General features: G+C 42.9%; 1 protein-coding gene across 8 annotated transcripts in view; it reads left to right on the top strand.

The window, feature by feature from the left end:
- The window catches only part of SNCAIP (synuclein alpha interacting protein), a 118526-nt gene that overhangs the window by 80848 nt on the left and 17745 nt on the right, over nt 1-19933 (top strand). For 7 of the 8 annotated variants that reach the window (XM_081930467.1, XM_081930464.1, XM_081930463.1 and 4 more), the window contains 4 exons: nt 1325-1504; nt 10676-10789; nt 13853-13978; nt 17430-17599. In XM_081930467.1, the coding sequence (XP_081786593.1) occupies nt 1325-1504; nt 10676-10789; nt 13853-13978; nt 17430-17599 (590 nt within the window). Of the gene's footprint in view, nt 1-1324; nt 1505-2844; nt 3211-10675; nt 10790-13852; nt 13979-17429; nt 17600-19933 lie in introns of those variants that run through there. The other variant, XM_081930470.1, reaches the window with a different exon arrangement.

The raw sequence follows: 19933 nt of genomic DNA, 5'->3' as shown, positions 1-19933 counted from the left end.
ACAAGAGTAGGGTGGAGGTGGAAGAATACAGCAATGGAAGAGATACAGGACACGGTTCTGAGAGTCTCTTCCAATGGATCTTAGTCCAAAAGATATGCAAAGTCAGAATGGTGCTCAGTGATTTAGCATTATTAGTTCATCCCTAATGGGTTATTTGGCCCCATGCACAACAAATAAAGACACCCAAATAGCACTTGTATTGGGGTGTGTTTGTTTGTTGTGTAGACAGTGGCAGCACTAAGGCTGGACTAATGGGCACATGTTTGGGGCCCCATGCAGCCCAGAGGTCCCTCAGACACCCCAGCAGCCCCATGGTTATAAGGGGTCTTTATTTTTCTTTAAATGCTGTGTAATAAAAATTCTGCCTGCACTATACTCATCGTTGCAACAGCACAGAAGTCTCAGGCTGGCTTCTAGCCTGGCAGGCACTTCCCGGGCTGCCCACGAAATTCTGCCACAGTGGCAGAAAGCTCTGCATTCCTGTGAATACATGCAAGACTAGACTTATTTTAAAGCCTTGCACATGCACTTGTGGCAGTGCAGGGCTCTGTGTGCCGGCTGGCAGCCTGGCAGCACTTCCTGGGAATGCCATGTGAATCCATGCCATCACATAGTCAAGTGGGCATGCGGTGATTTTACTACATAAAGAAAACTGACACTCCGTACAGTAAAATAAGGCAGGCAATTCAGCCTGCACCCTACTCAGGGAGGGAGAAGGATAGAGCAGCCAAAGTGACCAGAGGGACGGGGCAAAAAGCACCTTTTCCAAGGCCACCTCAAAGTTGTCCGTATAAAAGTTGTCTGTTCATTATTTTTATGAAACTCTCATAGTCTGTATCTTTATCTTTGTCTGTAAATTAAATGTGATCAGTGAAATAAAACTGAGGCTGGTGCATTTCTTTTGTCAATGGTTGTACTCAGTCTCTCTCTCTATATATAGACATATACACCATAGATAGATAGATAGATAGATAGATAGATAGATAGATAGATAGATAGAGGTTGCTAACTTGATGACCTCCATATGTTGCTCCCATAACCCCCAACCATTGGCCATGCTGTTTGAGGTTAATGGGAGCTATAGTTCAAAATATCTGGAAGGGACCTCCTTGGCTTACCCCTGGTCTATGTGATGTGCTGGTCCTTCTAGCAACTTAAAAAAGGTAAATATAGGTCTCCTAGAATGGGCAGTTCTACAAGCCAACTAGGTAGACAACAGGCCATTCAATCAGTATTTATTTGCAGACACATAAACCTTAGTAGCTGCTAAAATGGGCTCACATGGAATTAAATTACTAACTCTCCCATGTCGTCTTTTGCACAGCCCCACCTCGCAGCTGACAACCTGGACAAGATCCACGATGAAAACGGCAACAACCTTTTGCATGTTGCCGCATCCCAGGGGCATGCAGAATGCCTACAGCATCTCACCTCTCTGATGGGCGAAGACTGCTTGAATGAGCGGAACAGCGAGCAGCTAACTCCTGCTGGCTTAGCAATAAAGGTAGTGTGACTTCCTACGGTGTCAAACTCGAAATTGGCCTGGGAACCCAGTTTCTTTCCAAACTTTTAAAAAGCAGTGTTGGGGGGAAGAGAAGAAGTGTTGATTAAACTTGTTGCAGAACACACACCAGCACGCAGACACACGCCACCCTACGCTCTGCAGAAGCTTTCTTTCAGGTGTAGGGAAAGCGAGCCTGACATGGTCAAAATGGCATCACAGGCCAATTGACCTGTTGGGCTAGTTAGACCTGCAGGCCAGAGATTCCCTATAAATGATGGCATGTCGTTGGAAGTAAACAATGGAATGCCATTGTAGGGATAACGAAGATGGGCGATGATCTGGCATCAGTAAATAATGATGACCTCTGAGTGGAAAGTGAGGCAGGCAGCGAGGGGCCGTACACTCTTCCTGGTGGATGTTGCTAAGGGGCAGCAGAGTCAGGATGATCAGGATTCTGCAGGCATGCAGCTGGCCAGCACTGCCTCTGTGCAGGTTTGGAGCAATACCTGAACTGCGCTGAATGCACCAACCGCCTCCTTCTAGTGCTGCTGTGTGACACCCACTGTTTCTACTACATATTTGATATATCCAGCCTGCCCTCCCAAAGGAGCCCACTAGTAAAAGTTTTGAGCCCATAAAAACATACATAAGATGTGATTACAGTAGCAAGAATGTTACTTTCCCAAAGATGGAAAGAAGAAGAAGTCTCAGCAAAGGAAGAATGGATACAAAAACTTATGGAATATGCAGAAATGGCGAAACTTACTGGAAGAATAAGAAATCAAGATAACAAACTTTTTATAAAAGAATGGAAATGGTTTGTTGTTGTTTTTTTGACGTTATAACATAAAAACCTTATTAGGGCCAACATTCACAATGTGGCATGTGGTTACAAAGAACCATTCCTACGGTTACCATATTTTGAACTAGGGGCCTTGTAGCTATAACAGTAGTTTGATCTCCACTAATGAGCATATGAGAGACGCAGGTGGCACTGTGGTCTAAACCACTGAGCCTCTTGGGCTTGCTGATCAGAAGGTTGGCGGTTCGAATCCCTGCAACAGGGTGAGTTCCCGTTGCTCGGTCCCTGCTCCTGCCAACCTAGCAGTTCAAAAGCACATCAAAGTGCAAGTAGATAAATAGGTACCACTCCAGTGGGAAGGTAAACAGAGTTTCCATGCGCTGCTCTGGTCACATGACCCAGAAAAACTCTGCGGACAAACGCCGGCTCCCTCGTCCTGTAAAGCAAGATGAGCACTGCAACCCCAGAGTCGTCTGCAACTGGACTTAACTGTCAGGGGTCCTTTACCTTTTTTTTTTTAATGAGTACATGATCATGTTTAAATCCATGCAAATAACATATTTCACTGGTAGATCTCCACAGGCTGGTCCTTTTTGAAAGGTGGGAAAGGAGGCCAAGATACAGTCAGTTAGTAACCCGGACTCTTTTTCAAACTACAATTTCTGCTAACTATCCCAAGAAGCGGATGTTGAGATATGAATATACAATGACTTAACAGAACCCACCTATGACATCATCATCTACTCAGCCAATCACCTTTCTTCTCTCTGTCCCCTTATGATTTGAAGCTTGCTCAACAGATGACAACCGGCAGTTGATTACTGGTGCTTGAGTGTACCAAATCATCAAAATGATTGTCGATTTGATTGTTTTTATCTATTCTCTGCTCAAATCCCTGTTTAAGGTAAGAGACAAATAAAAGGAAGAACTCCTGAATATAAGCTGCACTCCCCCCCCCCCCAATTTCAGACCCTGAAAAGTTAAAGTGCAGCCTATATCCGTGACTCTTTAGCATATTCTGCTGAAAGCGGCTGTGGAGCGTGGGCCACCAACCAGCTGGCCTCTTATGACTTGAAGCTTGCTCAACAGACGACCACCATCCCTAGAGTGCACTAGAGTGATCTCAGCAAAATGATTGTAGGTTTAATTACTTCAATCTATTATTGGGTCAAAGCCCTCTTTAAGGTAAGATGTGGTAGCTGTGGGAGCCACACGTCTGCCAACCAGCTCCTGAGTTCCTTTCCACCGGCAAGACCCAGAAGCCTAGGTTCCTCAATACCACCGAACAAGGACCTGCCCCAGCTGCCTGCCAGTCAACCATTTCTAGTCAGTTTAGGTCCAGGACCCCAGCCCCAACGAAATGATTGTAGGTTTAATTAATTATCTGATGAAAGCCCTCTTTAAGGTAAGAGACAAATAAAAAGGAAGTACTACCTGTGGCGTTCATACGGAGCCCCCGGTCATCTCACAGACTATTGACCCGTACACCACTAAACCGCTACCACCAAGCAGGTCCTCCCCGATAAAATCACTTCAGCAAAGTGCAAATGGCTGTGAACTTGTGCTTGTTTGTGAAATTATCACACTAGCTCCTTCTACCAAGCCCGGGTGGTAGAAATAAGGCTCTTTCTCTGAAATTATCCCTTGAGTGTCTGTTTTGACTCCCATTTCCCTCTCCCCGGGTGCAGTTTTCCTCTCTCTATCTCTTCTTCATCCCCTCCCTCAAGAACCCACTGCCCTAACTGTCTCTCTATTTCCAACTGCCTGCCAACTGCTTCTCCAACTGGCTTTCCCAACCAGCCAACCCACTAAAGCCAACCAACTACCCACCAGGGGCGCCGACTTATAAAAAATATTGGGGGGGGCCCATACCGGGGTCCTGCCCCGGGAAGTTTTCTAAATTTTAGATGAAAATTAGTGAGTTTTAAAGTTTTTTTAAAAGTATTTTAGAGTCATATGATCAACATTAGAACCCCGAAAACTCGACTCTCTATAACTCCACACTCCGGGAAACTCGACAAGCCTGAAACACTTTTTGGCTATGAAAAAAGAAACAAAACATAAACACGCACGGTATTTTCGTAAAAAGCTAATTTAATTTACAGTAACAATTATGCTTATAGACTATTACAGAGCAGTGAATATATAGCTCTGAAAAGACTGAAATGATATTTAAATAAATCCTAAACTATCATTAAAAGAATAAAACATAAAATATTGCTGTCGCACGGTAATAGCACTTTGATTAATAAGTGAAATAGCTAATTTAAGCTTACTTTGAATAAGGCTGAGGGTTCATTAAATAAAAATAATATCTCAAAGTTAATGCTTTAATACAGTTAATAAAGTTAATACAGTATGCCTAATACTGTATGTAAATACTGTAATACTGTATGTAAATAACGGGCTTTAATTGGGTCTTACACCCTAAAAATATTTAAGTATTTGAAAATAACTAATACAGTACTATTGTAATATAGAAATACAGTACTAAACTAGTACTAATATTTCGAAACTGAAAATTTAACATTCTGTATGTATTTAATTCTCTATTTTATAAAGATTTTTAATATCTGACAGTGAGTTTGGAGTAGCCCAATGCAAAAATCCTGAGGATCCATGTGGATCCATGCTTTGTAACCACGTTTTTGCACCACTGTGACCCTAGGCAACAGTGGGTGCGTGATTTTTTTGGTGCAAGATGTAGCTATGGACATGCTATGTGATCTGATGGTGAATTTGGGGTGACCCAATGCAAAAATCCTGAGGATCCATGTGGACCCGTGCTTTGTAACCACGTTTTTGCACCACTGTGACCCTAGGCAACAGTGGGTGCGTGATTTTTTTGGTGCAAGATGTAGCCATGGACATGCTATGTGATCTGATGGTGAATTTGGGGTGACCCAATGCAAAAATCCTGAGGATCCATGTGGATCCGTGCTTTGTAACCACGTTTTTGCACCACTGTGACCCTAGGCAACAGTGGGTGCGTGATTTTTTTGGTGCAGGCTGTAGCCATGGACATGCTATGTTATCTGATGGTGAATTTGGGGTGACCCAGTGCAAAGATCCTGTGGATCCATGCTTTGTAACCACGTTTTTGCACCATTGCAGCCCCAGGCAACAGTGGGTGCGTGATTTTTTTGGTACAGACTGTAGCCATGGACATGTAATGTGATCTGATGGTGAATTTGGGGTGACCCAATGCAAAAATCCTGAGGATCCATGTGGATCCGTGCTTTGTCACCACGTTTTAAATGGGGAGGGAAGGAAAAACACAGAAGGGACAAGAAGCACAAGAGGGGTGTGCGGAGAAGCAGCTGGCTAAGAATGCAGGCGAGGAGTTTAACGGGGGTGGGGGGGAGGAAAGGAAGGCAAAAGTCCCCCCCCAAGCCAGCCCTCTCTCTCTCTCCCACCTGGAGCCTGCACGCAGTGTGACTAGGAAAGAATTAGAAGGAAGGACTCGATCCTTTCCTTAACCCTCTGCTTGCCAGGAGGGCAGGGGATTCCCTGCTCTTTGTTGAGTTTGAGCAAACGCAGCAACAGAAGCGGGTGGGCAGTAAGACCCTGAGGAAAGCTTCTGCCTTCCCTCCGCCCGACTGCCCGATCTTATTTTTGCCTATTTTTGCCCCTGCGCTCCGGCGAGTCAGCTCCAGGGACCACACATTCGCTCAATAACACGCCCAGAGCGAAATTTACGGTAACAATTTTCTTAAATTATTGGGGGGGCAGAGCCCCCCCAAACAAATTTTTGAGGGGGCTCGGGCCCCCTCAGGCCCCATGGAGTCGGCGCCTATGCTACCCACCAACAACTCTAACAAACCTCGGGCTAAGCCCTTTTATACATAGGTAGGCTCCGCCTCCAGCTTTCCTATTGGTCTACATTTTAACCCTTTCTTTTCCCCTCTGCACAGACAGGCTCTAAACGAACAGGCAAACGCCACACTTCCTTACGCAGCGCATGGTTAAACTATGGAATTTGCTTCCACGGGAGGCAGAGATGGCCACTGACTGGGATGGCTTTAAAAAGAGAATAACACAAATTCACGGAGAAGGGGGTCTCCTACCGTATTGGCCCTAATATAAGCCACACCTTTTTTTCCAATTTCGGACCCTGAAAAGCTAAAGTGTGGCCCATATTCGCAACCTTTACCATATGCTGCTGAAAGTGGCTGGGGAGCGCGGGCCACCAAGCAGCTGGGAGGCAGACGCACAGGGCCCTCCCCACAGCCATGGCCAAGCAGCCAGGGAGCCGCACGCCCACCCCCCAGCTGGCCTGTCGTGCACGCAGCTCCCCAACCGCTTGGTGGGGGGGAGCGCACCGGCCAATTCCTTGGGGCAGCAAGGGATCTCTGGATAGAACATCTCTAGATAGAACACTTCTCTTTTCTTTCCTCCTTGGTTTGTCACAGTCCCTGTGACATCAAAGTTCTCCGTGGCCTCTGACTCTGTAACCAATTCTTCCAGCACTTGTAATTCTGTGGAGCAGCCAGGCATCTCTGGATAGAATATGCAGCATTCTTCTCTTTTGTTTCCTTTGCCATGGATTCTCTTCATTAATTCCTGGTTGAATATCTTTTTTTAAAAAAAATATTCATTTTTCTGTTTCATTCATTAAAGGTAAAGGGACCCCTGGCCATTAGGTCCAGTCATGACCGACTTTGGGGTTGCGGCGCTCATCTCGCGTACAGCTTCCGGGTCATGTGGCCAGCATGACTAAGCCCCTTCTGGCGAACCAGAACAGTGCACAGAAATGCCGTTTACCTTCCCGCCGGAGCGGTACCTATTTATCTACTTGCACTTTGACGTGCTTTTGAACTGCTAGGTTGGCAGGAACTGGGACTGAGCAATGGGAGCTCACCCCCTCACGGGGATTCGAACCGCCGACCTTCTGATCGACAAGCCCTACATCTCAAATTCTTAACATTTAGTATATATTACTCCCTCCCTCCCCTCCAAGACTTCCCCCAACTTGCGCTTCTGGTTTGTTTCTATTTTCACCCACTTTGCTTTCTCTCAACAGAAAAAGTTATTAATAACATAGCATAAATTAAATACACCTATTTCACCAACTTCTAAACATTTTCTGATATTGAAAATGTGAATGTTTATTTAAATGCTGCCATCACATCTATTGATTTTCTTTGTTTCTGCAAATATAATATGAATGGTTCCCAATCTTTTTCAAAGTCTCTGTTGTCTTTTTCTCTTAGTCTATCTGTCATTTTTGCCAGTTCTGCATAGTTCATCAACTTCTCTTGCCATTGTTCTTTAGTTGGTATTTCTCCAGTCTTCCAATTTTGTGCAATCAACATTCTTGCTGCAGTAGTGGCATACATAAATAAAGTCCTCATTTCTTTTGGTATTTCTTGACCTAAAATCCCTAATAAAAAGACTTCTGGAGTTTTTACAAAAGTTATTTTTAACATTTTCTTCAATTCATTGTATATCATTTCCCAGTAGGATTTTACTTTCTTACACTCCCACTACATATGATAGAACATACCTTCTGTTTCACATCTCCAACACTCTTTATTTTCGTTTTTATACATTTTGCCAATTTAACCAGTGATAAATACCATTCGTGGTTGAAGATCTTAATGCAACTGGGAATTCTTTTAAAACCCCATTTGTTGATCTTTCCTATGGGCAAGACTGAATTTGTGCCAGAGCCAAGAGGTATTTTCTTTCCAATACCAGAACCGAGTCATCAAATCAAATAGGTGTTTTCCACGCTCTCGAGACACTCCAGACCAGCCTTGTTTGAGGAGAGCCACCCCGCTTTAACCCAGCAGCAGGAGAAGTTTTGCTTGGCCATTGGGCAAAGCGGGGCAAACCATTGGCAGGCCCAAGAGAAGCCGGCGGATTCCATGGAAATGGTTTATTGTATATTTACAGACAAATTGTAAACAGATAAAAACACTGGCAGGATTATTGTAATAACCTGCAGCTATATAAGAGTATCTGAAGCTGAGGCTCTAATACTTTGGCCACCTCATGAGAAGAGAAGACTCCCTGGAAAAGACCCTGATGTTGGGAAAGATGGAGGGCACAAGGAGAAGGGGACGACAGAGGACAAGATGGCTGGACAGTGTTCTGGAAGCTACCAGCATGAGTTTGACCAAGCTGCAGGAGGCAGTGGAAGACAGGAGTGCCTGACGTGCTCTGGTCCATAGGGTCACGAAGAGTCCGACAGGACTAAACGACTAAACAACAACAACAGTAATATAAGAATATATAGTTAAAGAGGTTAAATAAATGAGTAAGTTACGTTAATTTGGATATGCAGAAGATATGAAAAACAAATTTAAGGAACTGCAGAAAGAGGGGGAAGGAAGTCAAGTTTCAAAATGTTAAAATGACTGTAAAATCAGTGAAATGTATATATCTGGAAAGTATAAATAAAAATTCATAAATTACAACAAGAAGAAGAACCTGCAGGATCAGGCCAATGGCCCATCTAGTCCAGCATCATGCTTTTATGGATGCCTGTGGGAAACCAGGAAGCAGGATTCAAGCTCAAGGGCACCCACCTCTCCTGTGAGTTAGTTGGTGACCATTCGTTGCCTGGTTGGTTGCCATTGAGCAGGGTCCAATGCCATCACTGGCTGCTGCTTTTTATTTTTGGTTTTGGGAGAGTTTTCTAAGCAAACCGTTGTGAGATCCAGCTATGTTCCAAGCAACATTCTTTAGAAGCAGGTCATTCAAGCAGCTTCAGTGAAAGATCAACTGCAAACACAGACCATCAGTTTTATATCACAATTTGCCATCCACACATTAGAGGGTTCCACTATGATTCCACGGTGGTAACAGTATGCTAACTGACTCAGGTTTGTTTTGTTTTTTTGAAAACCCTTATTTCCAGAATCAGACCTGAGGCACAAGTTGATTATGCTGTAATAATATGAGTATATTAAGGAAGATAAATGAGATGAAAGGTACATATGTGAAGGCTGCTGATACTCCTGGGTTTTTCTTATGCAGCGTCTACTTTAATGTGCCACATCCAGAGCTGAAACGTCTTAGATATCAAAACCACTTTGGAATATCACATGAAGGTAAACATTTACCTCTTGTGGAGAACAGCAGGCAACCTGTCAGAAACAAAAATAATTAATGTCATCTGGAAGAAAGTTCAGACTACAGGAAAATCTGTAATACAAGAAAACACTACATTTTATAGCACTGCTGTGCCCTTGTAAAATACAGTGGTGTGCACAGGAAGGACAATGATGGAGTTAAACTTCTCTTGGGATATTCTGCAAATGAAGCAAAATAAATGAAGCAAAATACTGGGGTCATTTTCGCAGGGTAAAACCAAGAGGTTCTGGAAAAAGCACAAAATAGGAATGGCGGGATCCTTAAATTTTATCTCCCTTTTAGGAAAAGTTTGGAAGTATGTTCAGGTCTGATCTCTGGTGGAATCCAAGGCTGTGGTCATGAGAGAAGCAAGACCCCCCTTGGGGTGTTAATGCTGTGAGCCCTTCCACTGTAGGCTCAGGTTGTCTATATGTGTAACTAAGCCATATATCATAAAGACACCACAGTCTCCGCTGTTCCTCATTCCCAGGAAACTGAACCCTGGGTAAGGAATCTCTGGAATCTCACACGACTCAGAGATTGGGGTGGTGTGCAGGAATATACTTACTCAAAAGTTACTCCTGATTACGTGTGTTTAGGATTATAAATGAAGGATGCCAGTCTATATTCACTTACCTAGGAGTAAGCTTGATTGAATTTCTAAGTGGAGGTGTATTTGATTGCACCGTGTTGTTAATTGTGTTATTCAAATTTATTTATAATATCAATGCATCTGCCTCTCTACTCTTGTGTTCTGTTGTCTTCTGTTCTCTCATCTACATTTTTAAAACTATGTGAGCATTTTTGATACATAAAACTATGTGAGGATTTTTACGTATTATGGTGTTCTATAAGCCATCCTGCCGGGACTCCATCCTGAAAGGCAACTAAAAGAAACTAAAATAGGGATTTTTTAATTTAAAAAAGAGAAATTTTATGAAGTGTAGATGAGAGAACAGATGACAATAGATCATGAATCGGGTGAATATGAAATAAACAGGTATTTGCAAAGGTTATTTGCAGGATTTATAGGAATTTCAGAAGGGACATCATTAAGCAAACACTGCTGCTGTATCCAAGACTGTTTTTATATTTAAGCCTCATAGATTTAAATAAAAATTGTGTTTCAGAAATGACCTGTGAATTGCAGCGCCTGTAAATAGGCCTACAATCACTGCTATTACAATGTTCAATTGAAAATATGTTTCCCACGCACATACATACAAAAATATTCAAAATTAAGTATAAATGTACAAAAAAAAATTACATCTTCATTTTCTTCTCTTTAGAATGGTCAGCTGGAGTGTGTGAGATGGATGGTGAGTGAAACAGAAGCCATTGCAGAATTAAGTTGCTCAAAAGACCACCCAAGCCTTATTCACTATGCAGGTTGCTATGGGCAGGTACAGTTACATTTTCAATTCTTGTTTTAATTTAATGCAATGTGTGTTAGTCTGACCATTGAGACCCCTGGAAGGGGCATGTCTTATAGCCTTCGGGCAATGTCAGAGGGGTGATGATGATCCCAAACTAGGGCCTTCTTGGTTGTGGCACCCTCTTTGTCTCTAGCGATGCATTGTCTTTGTTTTTCCCATTTCGCCAATTACTTAACATGTACCTTTTCATCCAGACCTTCACAGAAATGGCCAATGTTGTTTTAAGGTCCTCTTTGAGACCTATGATTTGCTGAATAATGTATTATCTCATTGAGGCCAAAATTATGGATTTCATTAGTCTTGTTCTTTTATTAGTTGTTTGTGATTATGTATTTTATATTGCCTTTTTATGAAAAGCAGTGAATGAATGAATGAATAAAAGATAAAATCACCCAGGTTGCCCATACAGTGAGTTATTTTTTACCCTTATCCATAAAAAGTGAAATTTTGAAATGTAGTCTGTGCCAGTCATAGATAGAGGGGTTTTTTAATACACTGAGAGGAATTGCAGTTTCCCCCCATATTTTTTTCAAGTATTGGGAACTTTAGAAAAAAATATTGAGTAATTTTAACATACATGCATTTGCAAGACACTTTCCAACTTATGCAAAGTTGCTCAAGAAAAAGATAGCCCATGTAAACACCAGACTTGGCTGCAACGCAAGGGAAATATTTTTATAAAGAAGAAGTGTTTTTGAATGGATTCAACGTACAATTATTTCCTCTAGCACTTGGCACATATGGTACCTGTTTTTTAAGTAAATACTTCCTATGATGGGGAAGGCATGAGAAAAAAGGCAGCCAAAGAATAGGCCCATTGATGTCGGTGTTGTCCTACAATGCTCGTACAGGATGTTTTATTCTTGAGAAAAACTTGCCCTGCCTCAGTTCCAAGTCTGTCTTCAGAAATATCCTTGAACCGAAAAAATGGTAAATGAGCCAACTGAGTTGTTGCCAAGTGTGAAATCAGGAAGAGATGGGGATCAAGCATATCTCCAAGAATGTGTGTATCTCTAGACTCTGAATTCAGTTAATACTTTTTAAAACAAAAACAAAAAAACCAGCCCTATTTATTTTCTACTTGAACTTTCTGCCAAACAAGCAGACTTTCAAAATGCATCTTGACCCCAGCAGGGCAAAGTTTGTCATGTTCGGAACTTGAGTATTTTCCGTATACAACTCAAACCTACAGCAAAATGTTGCAATGCAGCCTCACCTTTCCAACATTTCTCCATTGTAAACAGAGATGTCCTAAGAAAAAGTGGGACATTCTGGGATCAAATAAGAAACCAGGAAAGATTCTGTAAATCAAGGACTGTCCCTAGAAAATAGGGAGACTTGGAGGGTCTGCTTCCAACAGATGTGTTCCTGTTCAGAGTTCCAGGCAATTAACCATGTTTTCCTCCAGGACACTAAATTCTCCTATCTCCCCAGCCTCCCCGTTCTCAATTAGCATAGAACATAAAGTGGGAGTAGATCTCAGTTGGACACACCTGGCCTAGAACATCCTTTGGTTATTGAGCATGCTCAGTCTTTGTTGACTGTGGGAAAACTACCCTCCACCCTTTTGGGGTTTTAACAAGGCTTTTTTTCAATGACTGCTGCTGTCTTTGGGCTTCCCTTGAACATGCTGATACCTCCCTCTCGTTTCTCTGTCTCTCTTTAGATGCCATATGTGTTAGCAGGAACCACCAGACTTTTTTGTGAGATGGAGTGATTAATTCAAAATCCCCAGGGAGTGTTGGTTTTATATATATTAGACATGCCATTCAGTTAAAGATGGCTGATTCATCATAAGAGTTTTAGTCAATAAATTCATCAATAGATCAATTAAGGCTGGAATCCGAGAAGCACTTGCCCTGGAATTCAACAGGGCTTACTTCTGAGTAGACATGTTTAAAATTGCATTGTAAATTGGCCTGTGGAGTGAGGGGGGGACACATTTTCAAAAGGTATATTATTTCCTTTGTTTTAGATAATGCAAGACTGCATTGCAGTTGATAACATCTTAGAAGCGGCATTGTGCTTTCTTTCTCACACAGGAGAAAAAGAACCTCCTAAAATGGCACTTGGTAGTTGTGCTAATATAATATGGGACGCGGGTGGCACTGTGGTCTAAACCACTGAGCCTCTTGGGCTTGTCAATCAGAAGGTCAGCGGTTCAAATCCCTGCGATGGGGTGAGCTCCCGTTGCTCGGTCCCTGCTCCTGCCACCTAGCAGTTCAAAAGCACGCCAGTGCAAGTAGATAAATAGATACCGCTCTGGTGGCAATATAAACGCCATTTCCGTACACTGCTCTAGTTTCAGTGTTCCATTGCGCCAGAAGCGGCTTAGTCATGCTGGCCACATGACCCAGAAAAACTTTCTGGAACCAACATTAAACAAAATAAACCGTAGAGATCAAAAATACAGAAAATGCAAGACAATAAAAATATAGAAGACACAGGAAGGGGAGAATACTGAGTGATAAAGTATTGCAGTAGCTTATGGGAGGCCTGCAGAATTTTGAGGACTCCCTATTGAAAAAATGACCAATTTTCCTTTGAGAAGTCAATATCTAAGATCTGCTCCATGAGGTAGCCCTCAAAAACTGCAACTCTCCAATACATTGTGGTGATCTTTTGTCACCCAGCTCTTCACCAGTCCCTTATTCATCACTTGCCCTGGCACTTTCAGTCAATTCATTTGCTCTCCCAAATGCTGAACAAAAAGGGAGGGAAGGAAGGAAGGAAGGATGTTTCAACCAGCAATTTTTATCCACAAATATTGCCTACCTGTACCAATATTTTGTGTATACTTAATATACGAAGCCCAAAGCTTTGCATGTTCGCTTAGAAGTAATTCAGTGGGGCTTACTCCTAACTGAGTTTACAATTGCAGAATGAGAATGTTTAAGGATCTTACTAAAGCTCAAAGTGATCTGAGCAGCATCTAAGATGGGATAAGTAAGGATACCTAAGGCACAGAAGAAGATGGGAGCCACCTTTCAATTTTTTTAAAAAAATCTTTCTCACTCTCTGTGTGTGTAGGAGAAAATCCTTCTGTGGCTACTTCAGTTTATGCAAGAACAAGGGATTTCTTTAGATGAAGTTGATCAGGATGGCAACAGCGCAGTCCATGTAGCTGCCCAGCATGGGTATCTGGGATGTATACAGGTAAAAAATAATAATATACATTTATTTCAGACGGTTGTTCTAAGTGAAAAATCCATAGTAGCCCGTTACACAACACAGAGTACTAACCACTATACAACATGACGTATGCTGGAGATGCAACAATGGGGCTGGCACTGTCTTTAAAGAATACCTTAAAAACTATGTGGAGAAGGTAGATCTCCTGACAGACAGTGAATGAATCTGGGAAAATAAAATGCGTACAGATTAAATAAATGTAAACTAGCACAAGAAGCATGGTTGGAATTCGATTCACTGTGGGTGCGTTCACGTTGGGTATGTATATAGGTAATATATGTTTTGTAGATATGTATTGTATTGTTTGATATATGTATTGTATGTTTATAGATTCTGATGTACAATAGAGGTATTTAAAACCAAAAAAACCCCCAAAACATAGTAGCCTGTTACATAGAAACAGAAGATCAGTTATATCAGAAGATGCTGGCCCCATTCACATATCCTTTTAAAATGGTTTAGTGCTACATGCATGAGCAAAACCTCAGGCTCATGTGCTTTCTCTTCTTCTCACCTGCACCCATGTGACCAGTGTTTAACTTCACTTTCCACAGTTCCTGGCTTGCTGTTGAACACAAACCGGGGCCATACTGCACTGCCTGCCTGCCCTTGCAGGGGGGAACCCAGCCAACCAACACAGCCCTTGGCAGATGTATCCCCCCAAAACTGCCAAAGCGGCCATTCAGCAAGGGGTCCAGGTGTGCAGCAACAAGGCCAGGCAGGAACAGCATGTGCTCTGCTGAGCTGCAACCCCTCCCCTGCCTGAAGGTGGCTTGTCTTGAAACTGACTGGAGTTTGTGATAAATCATGTCCTCCCTCAAAGAGGGTATGTGTTGCGGTGCGACCTGGCAACCAAACCCTGTGTTACGGGTGGGTACGATTGGATAGCCACAACACCCCATTGGTAGGTCCCTCGATGCTGGGTTTAATCAGGCCAATGGGATACTAGCCAAATGGATCGAGGGACCTATATAAGCCCATGCACGTGACCCTGAGCTTCCTCTTTGTACCAGTGCATCAGAACACCTGCCCACCTCTACCTATATTTAGGGCTTGCGCTTGACCTTGCTATGCCCTCATGTGTTGTCTGTCATTGGGACAGGGGCACGGCAGGAATTTTCCCCACTTGGCTGATTGGCTGTTGCCATTTGGGTTTCGCCTGCCGTGTAGCAAATTGTCACAACTTGTAAGGCTGCGGATAGGCTCTGGTTCAGGTGATAGGGATGGGAGAACACTCTCGCCATGCCTATGTGAAGGGTATTCCGTTAAAGGAATCCAGGAACTCAATGGTTTGGTCAACCCTGAGAGGGGTTGTGCCCGTGCCTGAGTCCAGGGGGACATCTAGGTGGTGGACTAACCTGACCCCGGCTTTCCGCTGTTCCAGGTGTTCACCCTAGGCTGACCTATCCTGGTGCCCTGGTCAGTGCTACCTGCCACGGTGCACGGAGCTAGTCGAACCAGAGCCTATGCAACCACTCACTTGATGTAATCAATAAAGTTGTGGCCTAAATTCTGCCAAAAACCAAACCAAAAATTGTGCCTTGTCTGAATTTATTTAAGGGGGAGGTTAAAAGGTCTGAACACGCAAACTGCAGCTTCTGCAGCAACAACAATCCAGGATTTTGTGGGAAGCGAAACTTAACACTACAGAAGTTTATCTCCCAGCCGTGTGGGATGAGAAGGAGGAGTGTGAGCTGGAGGCTTCGCTTGGGGTCTTGCCCATAGCACTAAACCGTGGTTTAGCATCGTTGTCGATGTCATTCATTGTACTTTTAAGAGATGCATACATCATATGAGCACATTGAATGGGGGGGCATGATTTTCACTGATTCCTCCTTCTATCTGTAGCCCCCCTGTCATTTGGAGATGCACACAGACCTCCACCCAGGCATGAAGAGGCGTAATCACAATTCAGAGACACATTCCACCAATCAAATAAGGAGGGCATGGAGCAGGGCCTGCAAAATGTGTAGTCTCTGAAGAGGGGATGTGGCTTGGAGAGAGTCCAGGGGCCTGGAGCTTTCCAGTCCCTGCTCTAGATGCAGGGAGAACTCACACATTCCTCTACAGGGGAAATATGAGTGTGGCTTCATACTTTGGACAGTTTTACAGGATATGTGAGGGAGACACTTTTGCATATTCTCTCCCCTCTGCATTTGGGAGGATCCAAAAATGTTCCAGGAATGTGGTGGCATGTGAGATCTTTAATTTCGTCTTAACCACCTACCCATTGTTTATTCTGCAATTCTGTAACCCATAATAATAGTGGCACCAGACAAACACGGCAGCAAAACCTTAGTCATCTAATTATGAACAGAAATTGCAAAGCACGGGAGGGAAAATATAATATATTTTTGTTGATTGACTATCTGCACTGCTCAGTCATGCAGGCAGCTCAGAGTCTATTACACTTTAAGAAAACAAACACCTTCAGGTGATCAAGTTTCCATGGATCCCAAATTTAAATCATTCTGCAAGATTATGTTTTTGGAATTTTTAAAGCTACGCACAGAGCAGATTGCACTCCAGATATTTCATTGCATAATTAATAATTTAGTTGCAGTATGTACAGTGGCACCATATTTATCGAGTCCTGAGCTTATCACATGTGCAAACCATCTGAACTAGCACAGAATCAAAATCTGATATGACTGCTAATTAGGATAGCATAATTTCAGCCCATTTGTACACTACATTAAGTGACGGTTTGTGGTGGTGGAGAAATGAAATGTAGGAATCAGTCCAGCCCTCTGGCTGGCAGTAGCAGGATTTGACTGCTGCTCCCACAGCAACTGCCATATCCCCAAAATAGCTTTTCCTCAACAATTAATTTGTATAATCCTAAAAAATATATTAATTGATTTGAAATGTAGACATATAGACAGTCATATAATCAATAACATTTCAGTACAGGTCCATATTTTCCTTAAAAATTGATTTAATAACTATAAATGTTATCCATAAATGTAAGTGTACAAAATTTGCAAGTTCACAATCAGACCAAGAATATATTTACAACAAACTACTCAACTGCTTGTAAAATAGGAAAAGGGTTGCCAGTTTTAGTACTCGGTTTTGCGTGTGAAAAAGACTTCTATTCTTCCTCAAATCTATTTATATTTCTTTTCCCTTATATACGAGGTAATTTGATTCAGCTTCTCTCAGTCCCAAAGCTTAATATACCATTCTTTTAATCAGAGCATCTCATCTTCCCCAGTATTTCACATGTCTTGGCTGCCAGTGTTATGCGTAGCCCTTTTTAAAACCCATCTAGTCTGGTCCCTGTTACCATATATCATGGAAGTGGGATCCATTTGTTCTTAGCTTTGAGGAATTTCCCTTCTGCTTATGATGAACCTAGTGCCTCTGAAGGTAACTGTTCCTACTAATAGACGTATACATGTATATATTTTAGACTCTGGTTGAATATGGAGCAAATGTCACTATGCAAAACCATGCTGGAGAAAAACCTTCCCAAAGTGCCGAGCGCCAGGGACACACCATGTGCTCACGTTACCTGGTTGTGGTGGAGACGTGCATGTCGTTGGCATCCCAGGTTGTGAAGTTAACGAAGCAGCTGAAAGAGTAAGTTTTCATTCATAATAGTAGGATTCTAGCTGTTTGGTTTTTTTTAAAAAAAAAAGTTCTGTCAACATGTCCAGGTTCTGGTAAATGTAACATTTGAATAGAACAGGGTTTCCAAAATTTGGGTTTCTAATTGTCTACAACTCCCATCCTCCCTGGCTAGCAGCACCAGGCATAATGGAACCCCAAGGTTTGGGAAACCCTGGAAAAGAAGGTGCACTCCATTAAAATAAACTGTGGACACACAGTGAGAACCATTAGCCAACTGCATGTCTGCTGTGCATTGCATATTCCCCTTTAAACTTGACCTTACGTTCACCTTGTGACACCTGGGGGGCATAATGAAAGTAAATTCCTTGTATAAACGGTAAAATGGATCTTGAGTTCAATGGGGCTTTCTCACAGGTAAGTGGTACGATTGGCAGCCTCATTTTATTTCCCCCATTTTATCCATTCATACATCAAGCGTCTGCGGTTCTCCTTTCATCTGCCATCCTGCTGCCTGTGTGCAAAATTAAAGTGTAAAACATTTACATGTTCATGACTAACCACTTGCCTATTGTTCTGATTGTAAAAGCTTTTTCTCGAGGGTCTGGCATCGCACTCCCAACATTCAGACGGAACAGTAGCTAAGTGCTAAATGTAAGAGACCCAGAGGTTCTTTTCTCACACACTGAATTGGCATGGGCTGGTTTTCACATGTCCAGCTGTGCTCTTTTCTAAAGAAGCAGTTTAGACCAGCAGGCACTTCCAACGGCTAATGTAGTGGCTGCAACTAGGCAAACAAGAAGCGGAGGCATCCCAGCCGGAGCAAAAAGGCTGCTGTCAAAAAGGAGAATAGCGCTGGTCCTGGATAAATTATTTACTTATTTTTCCAATGTCTACACCACCCTTTCCTCTGAAAATCACAGGGTGCTTTGCAATATAAAAATATACAAAAACACAACCCCCTGCTCCCAATTTAAAAGGCCGTAGATTGTTTAATTAGCTAGAGGCCTGGGAGGAGGAAAATGTTTTTGCCTGGAACCTAAAGGTATGTATGATGGTCCTGAGCTGTTTAAGACTTTTTGGGTCGGAAAAAAAACACAGCACTTTGAATTGGGCCCAGAAACTAACTGGCAGCCAGTGCAGTCAGACCAGGATTGGCATTATAAACTGAAACCATCTTTTCCCTTTGAGCAATCTGGCCGCTGAATTCAGCACCAGCTGAAGTTTCTGAACCATCTTCCAGATAGCCCTACAGAGAACGCATTGCAATAATCTAACCTAGAGGTTTCCAAAGCATAAACAACAGAAGTTAAGCTATCCCTGTCCAGATAGGGGTGCAGCTGGGCTGATGGAAGGCAATCCATGCTACTGAAGCCACCTGAGTCTCAAGCCACAGCAGGGGATCCAAAAGTACCATCAAGCTGCCTACCCACTCCTTCAGAAGGAGTGTAATCCCATCAAGAGCAGGCAGCCTCCTATCCAACTGGTCTGGAGATATGCCCACTAATGGTGCCTCAATCTTCTCTGGATTGAGCTTCAGTTTATTGGCTCTCATTCAGTCCATTACTAAGGAAAGACAATGGTCCACCACATCCACTTTCTCACCTGTAGATGTAAAGGATGTGTGTCATCAGCATACTGCTGACAACATACTCCACAACTCTGGATGACCCCACTCAGCTGTTCCCTGTAGATGTTAAACAGCATGGGGTATAAAACTGAGGAACCCCACACTGAATGCTCCACAGAGCCAAAGAGCACTTTTCAAGCACCACCCTCCAGAAACGACCATCCAAGTAGGACCTGAACTACCACAAAATGGTGCCACCCACCCCTAACTCCGGAATGATATTATGGTCAATGGCATTGAAAGCCACTGAGAAGTCAAGGAGAATTAACAAGGTCACATTCCCCCCAGTTTCTGTCTCAACATAGGTCAACATACAGGGTGACCAAAGCAGTTTCTGTGCCAAAATAGGGCCTAAACTCTGATTGATATGAATCGGGAAAACCAGTTTCCTCTAAGAGCACCTGGATCTTATTTACATAGACAAACAGGGTGACTTTCCTCCCCCCGCTTCATAGTCCAACTTTATGGCAGCACTGACATTTTGATGACTGTTCATATTAATACAAGAAAAATAATCTTTACTACTCAGAAGTCAAACAGAATCTGTTCCAGAAGTCCGTTTGACTTCCAAAATGTTCAGAAACCAAGGTGCAGTTTCCGATTGCCTGCAGGAAGCTCCTGCAGCCAATCAGAAGCCACAGAAGCCCCATTGGACGTTTGGGTTGCAAAGAACGTTCGCAAACCGGAACACTCACTTCCAGGTTTGCAGGATTCGG

The sequence above is a fragment of the Podarcis melisellensis genome (assembly GCF_964234715.1).
Source record: "Podarcis melisellensis genome assembly, chromosome: 11".
In the NCBI taxonomy this organism is placed as follows: domain Eukaryota; kingdom Metazoa; phylum Chordata; class Lepidosauria; order Squamata; family Lacertidae; genus Podarcis; species Podarcis melisellensis.
This window is presented reverse-complemented; position numbering and strand designations above follow the sequence as displayed.